This window comes from Parasteatoda tepidariorum, chromosome 8 (assembly GCF_982258835.1).
Source record: "Parasteatoda tepidariorum strain Cologne lab strain chromosome 8, Ptep-v5.0, whole genome shotgun sequence".
Lineage (NCBI taxonomy): Eukaryota > Metazoa > Arthropoda > Arachnida > Araneae > Theridiidae > Parasteatoda > Parasteatoda tepidariorum.
The window spans coordinates 2,389,942-2,396,339 of NC_141762.1; the positions used below are offsets into that span (position 1 = coordinate 2,389,942).

At 32.2% G+C, this 6,398-nt stretch overlaps 1 protein-coding gene across 1 annotated transcript in view; it reads right to left on the reverse strand.

The window, feature by feature from the left end:
- LOC107454239 (membrane cofactor protein) overlaps positions 1-4,038 on the reverse strand; it is a 35,581-nt gene extending 31,543 nt beyond the window's left edge. Inside the window, exon 1 of the mRNA XM_087149713.1 lies at positions 3,924-4,038. Within this exon, the coding sequence (XP_087005839.1) occupies positions 3,924-3,981 (58 nt within the window). The 5' untranslated portion in view covers positions 3,982-4,038. The remainder of the gene's footprint in view (positions 1-3,923) is intronic.
- Positions 4,039-6,398: the final 2,360 nt, after the last annotated feature.

Genomic DNA, 6,398 nt, shown 5'->3' on the forward strand with positions numbered 1-6,398 from the left:
AATTAATATGAGAGTTAAAGCTGGTAACCAAGAATTTGCCAATTGGTTGTTGACAATTGGCAATGGAGAACTTTTACATCTTGATGCAAGCACTCCTGATCTTTATTGTAAAGATATCATTTCTTGGTTTTTTGAAAAAATCGATTGTCTTAATACTAACTTCATTAATCACATCATATTATCACCGCAAAATGATGAAGTTAACAAAGTTAATGAAAATATTTTATCACGTGTGCCAGGTGAAGAGGTTATAAGTTATAGTATTGATAAGGCCACACAATATGGAGTAGATAAATCAGACGGGAGAGAAGAAGAAGCTACTTTAAGGTATTCTATTGAATATTTAAACTCCATAAATCTCCCGGGACTGCCACCTCATCAGCTCAAATTAAAAGTTGGATGCATTGTAATGCTGATCAGGAACATATCTATTGTTGATGGCCTTTGCAATGGAACTCGATTGACTGTTCTTAAAATAGGGAAAAGAGTATTGACTTGCCAAATTGCTACTGGTCAATCTTCCAAGAATAGAATTAAATACATTATCAAGTAATTCTTCCTTACCATTTGTGCTTTATCGACGACAATTTCCTGTTAGAATAGCTTATGCCTTAACAATTAATAAGGCCCAGGGCCAAACCTTCGATAAAGTTGGGCTATATATTGAACGGCCTATTTTTTCTCACGGTCAATTATATGTGGCATTGTCAAGATGCACAACGAAGGAGAACATTAAAATATTTATTAAAGATGATCCTGTCATTAACAATATTGTATATAGAGAAATATTATAACATATATATATAATGTCAAATTTATAAATGTATTTAGCGTAAAGAAAATGCTATTGGTGCATTGTTTATTTTAATTCCGCAAAATTAATGTTTTTATTTATAGTTATTTTGCTGAATATTATTAAAATATTTTTTTAAAAATTACCCTGTTCTTAACAATATTGCTTATTGAAAAATATTATATATATATATATATATATATATATATATATATATATATATATATATTGAATTAAATGTGTTAAAAATATATTCATTTCTTTGGGACAAAGTCTGTATTATTGTGATTATCATTTTTTTAAAACAAGTTTCATATTAAGATTATATCTGCACATTGATGTTAATTTCTGACAATTTTGGCTCATTTAAAGAACAAATAGGACATAGAAGGAACTGTAGTCAACGAAAAAAAGTGACATTGATATTGACACACTGCTTATTCTGCATTTAAGAAAATTAATTCTTTTCGATGATAACAGTTAATATTCAGTTTAATATTGAAATATATGAAATCAAAGCATTCTTGGTTTTGCGAAGCAAACCAAGCAAGAATTGCGAAGCAATTCTCCGGGGGTTGGCGAGCGTCAGCGAGCAGGGGGCGGAGCCCTCTAGTACAACAAAAAAAGCTTCAACTAATCTTTTTATGACCCATTTGAGATGACATTTGTGCATAACCTCTAAGAGCTTTGAGCTTTCTTTTGAAAAATACAAAAACTATTTAGAAAATTGCTTGCAACTTTTTGAATTTTTAAGATATTCAAATAAAAATATTTTTTTAAATAGTAGCTGAAATACGATTTCCAGCAAAATTATGGAGAAAAATTTTTTTAGCCTTGTAATTTTGAGCCTAATCCTGAAGACACGAGAACTCCTGGATCAAGTATTGGGAGAAATTTGCCTTCGTGGAGGACTTTTTGGTGGAACTGACTGGCATTTGCGTTACATGTAGAGGAAGACCACGAAAACCTCCCAGGGTTAGTCTGACGTCATAGGGACTCTAACCCACGATCCGTTTACCACTGAGGATATTTAACTATATAAGGATATTTAACTATATAACGGATGCGGAAATCGAATAGCCCAGTCTTCACCGGGATTCGAACCCGGTTCATCTCACTGCAAGGCGAACGCTCTATCCCCTAAGCCATCGCGGCTCAATGTAAATAAATTGTAATAAAGCAAAATTATTTAATAACAACGTGTAGCATTCTTATGGACATAGTGAGCAGCTCTCTGCGCAAACGCTTAAATTGGAATGATGTTGAATGAAGCAAAAAAGCATTATTTTATAGTTTCTCTCAGTCAGCAGCGTTGTGTGTTAAAAACTTTAATTAATTTAAGAAACTTTTTCAGAATAAGTCATTCTGGTTTCTTGAGAAGAACGCAGCAGATCATGTATTTGATAATCTAAATCGTCAGTTATTTTTTAGGATAGCCCTTATTAACCTACTGTAACCACAGATACTACAGTAATGCTGTTAAAGAAAAATTCGGTGTTACATATTTGTCCATACTAAATGAAAAGTTATTCCAACCATTTTAACTATGAAAACACTCTGTTCTTTGACTTCAAATCTAAAAATAAATATGTATCCATCATAATATGTTAATGTATTAGGATGAACTGAAACTATCTTGTTTTTTCAAAATAAATTCTAATAATAAAATATTCGTGATACCACTTTTTATTCGTTGAAAAGAAAAACGAAACAGTCCTTTAAAAAGGACTCAAGAATAAATTGCACCATACTACGAAATTATTTGCTGAACATTGTACAGTGCGTAAACGAAAAACAAACCATCCAGAATAATTTTTGATCTAATGATCGGATCTTCACGTTTTAGGACCTAATTTTACTGGTTCGAGGAGGTAACCTCAAATATGTGAATAAGTTATGGAAGATAATATTTCAAGTTGCGGAAGTAGACACGTAAACGTACTTTATCTGAATGACCTTATTATTTTTATTTTCAACGGGTTCGGATTTCTGAGCCCCAAAATATTCTGGGAAATAGAGTCACCATTAATTTTACTTTTTGTGTGTTTCACTATGTCTGAAAATTTTCAAGACGAACTCAAAATGTTTTGCTCACAATCATAAAATTTGGTTATCTGAAGAAAATTCCATGCAGAAAATACATTTCAGTAATATTTATTATTTTATTTAAGAATGGTCGAAAAAAAAAATTTGAATCGTAAGGTATACGATTTTTTACATCATTTTAAAGAATGCAGTTTTATGCGTCGAAATACAAAATTTATCCGAAATCGGTCGAATAGTTCCTGAAAAATCGATTTTTTAAGATACGTCTTCTTTAAAATTCGATTTTTCAGGAACTATTCGACCGATTTCATTAAATTTTGCATTTTGTCATTTAAAATTGAATTCTTTGAAATAATGGGGAAAAAAATCATATACCTTTACTTTTCAAAGTGTTTTCATTCGTCATTAAATAAAATAATAAATATTTACTGAACTTTTTTTTTTTGGATGGATAAATGTATTTTTAGATAAACAAATTTTATAATCGTGATCTAAATCTTTAATTCGCTTTAAAAATTTTCAAGATATGGCGAAATACGAAAAAAGTAAAATTAACATTAGGAAGCCCAAACTTAAGACCCCTCTTCTAACCAAACTATTGGGACCCTATTATGCAGCTGCCCCCAATACTTTGGGGGCTCAGAAATCCGTCCGAAAAAAAAGGTATTCAGAGAAGCTACGTTCTTGTGACTGATTTCATAACTTAAAATCTCATCTGCACAAATTAATTAACATATTTGAGTTCACCAGTTCGAACCATTTAAATTGAGTCTTAAAACGTGAAGATCCGATCCTCAGATCGAAAATTATTCAGGATGGTCGGTTTTTAATTTTGCGCACTGTACATACATATTTACTGTCATTAAGACGTCAAATCAAACCATTTAATATCGCGCAATTAAGTTCGAAATTAATTCATTTGAATGATATTAAAGTTCAACTTGGGGTCAAGGGTAAGGTTGTGGTAAGGTCAAGTTCAGCTGCGTATAGAAATTTATCATAGTTATTAAAATTTTCAAACATCTTCATAGTAAAAAGTTTATTTGGTATAAAAAATGTTATAACAAATTTTTTTTCGACTTACCATTTGTTCTGGCTAGATTAATTAAAAATACTGTCCATGCGAAAATGAGAGGCATCATCCTAATTATGGAATTAATAAAATAAAGTTTGATCGCGGGTTTCCTGTTGACATGAGACACAGGAAGTGACGGAATATGACTCTGTTGGAGTATTTTACAGTTTTTTTAGAAAAAGAGTAATTCTTCTTTCTAGTTTATTTCCGTTCGTTCTATGATTCGGTAAACAAAAAATTTAAAATGTTACATTGCTAAAGTAAACTATCCTAAATTCAAATTTCTGAAAATTTGCAGTTTCATTTTGTTCTAAAAATCTGATTTATTGAAAATGCATGTGTATTAAAATTAAAATAGATGACATTTTCATACAAGAATTCATACATATACATTTTCATACCTATTTATTTTCGGAACTGATTCGATAATACCTGAAAATATTGTGCGAACAACCTGTATGCTTTTAATAGGTTGTGAACTAGCTACTGTAATCCACTTTTGTTCTCTGCTCTGTTATTTATTTATTTTTCGCAATCTAAAAAATCGAGTTACTGCGATCAACGGATGAGTTAGCAGAATCAACCATCAACCACTTTAATATCTATAATGAATCAAGCTGTTTAAAATATTATTACAATAAAAAAAATTAACGTAATGCTATTTATTTATTTTTAAATATCTAAAAATAATGTATAATAAAAATATCTAAAATAATTTGATATCAACAAATTAGTAGAAAGAAAGAGAGAAACCTTTAATGTTGAAGCGAAGAAAACTTATAATTTTGTGACTCAGTGGAGACAGATCGTAAAGATACGGTTCCCAGTAGAACACCGAAGTCAACCATCACTGGCTCCGGCCTGTAAGCGGGTGGGTGTCCACTTTGATCAGCCTGCGTAGGGACCGAGGGTGCGATGTATCGGTTCTCGTTAAACTGCTCTACCGTAAAGTGCTTGACTTCGCACTCAGGTTGTCGGGCTACCAAAGTCGGGGAGTCATCCCCTCTGCGGAGGATCAAAATGGCGATGGCATGTTTTCGGATCATCCTCAGGGATGTTTCCCAGACCGTCGCCAATAGCCCATTGTACAGAGCTTGTGATACGTAAACATGCCCACCTTCCTAGTTAATCTTTGAATTAACTAGTCACGTGCACATGGCTCTTGTATAATGGTCGAAAATGAAAAAAATGGTGATAAAAAAAACATTCCGAATAGGGTATTTAGGAAGAATTTTGTCAAATAATGAATTGCCCAGAAACACTGAATATACACTAAATATTGATACATAATAAATATTTAAGACTTTCGACAAAACGATCACGTGAATAATGATATGAGTCGGAGAATGCCATCATTCTCTATTTCGGCCTTTAATAAAAGCATACCTATACAAAGTATGGGAAAGTTTGAGAATGCAGTGCAAGAAAGGGTACTTGTTGACAGTGCTGACGTAAAATATTCTCAGTGGTAGACGGATCATGGGTTAGAGTCCCTTTGCCGTCAGACTAACAGTGAGAGATTTTCGTGGTTTTCCCTCCAAATGCGGGTTGGTTAAATCAAAAAGTCCTCCACTAAGGCAAATTTTTCCCAATACTCGATCCAGGAGTTCCCTTGTCTTCTGGATTGGGTTCAGAATGACAGAGTTGAACATGAGTAGTCGTAAACTCAAACATCTGTTCAACGACAGTCCATCATGAAATCTTTCGGTGGATGTATTTAAAGAGACCTGACTCAGATTTGAGGTTCTATTCCTTGGTGCACATAACGACAAATATCGGTCAATAAAGTCTATGAATCACAGTTCTGTCTGACTATTTTCTGTCCTCCAATAGATCTCCATCGCAGTTCTTTGAACAAATGATGCCTGTTACACATGGGCTATATCAAATTTCAGAAACACAGCGAAATTCGTGATCAAACATACAATTTTATGCTCATGGCGTCATACCATTCTAATTTACAAATTGCAGATTCACTTTAGCAACTCTCATTCGACAACCTATTCAAATTTCATTGGGATTGGCTTATCTTTGGGAAAGTGAGCGCTATTTTTGTAATTTTCCCTTAATTTATGATAAGCATTGTATGCTATAAGGTTATCGTTATGAATTGTTTACAAGTAAAATTGTTACCATTTATTCGTTCTTTTTCATTCATTGTGATGCATAGTTTGTATTCTTAAGTTTAATTTCTTTTTCGAGAGCAGTTGATTATTTTTTCAAATCTAGGTATCCATACATTTTGTCATGATTAACATGTTAACTAAATATGCTTGGATTAAATTACAATAATTATATATTTTATTCACTATCTGTTCTAAAATAATAAACAAACCTTGAGGTCCTTTTCTGACGTCATAACATTGACGTAACTATTTCTTTCTTTCTTTTTTTTTTGTTGGACTTTCCGGGTTTGTTTTATATACTCAGAATACTCAGTTGTTTTGAACTTAATTTTTGTGTCGTGCTTTTGCGAAAAAATGT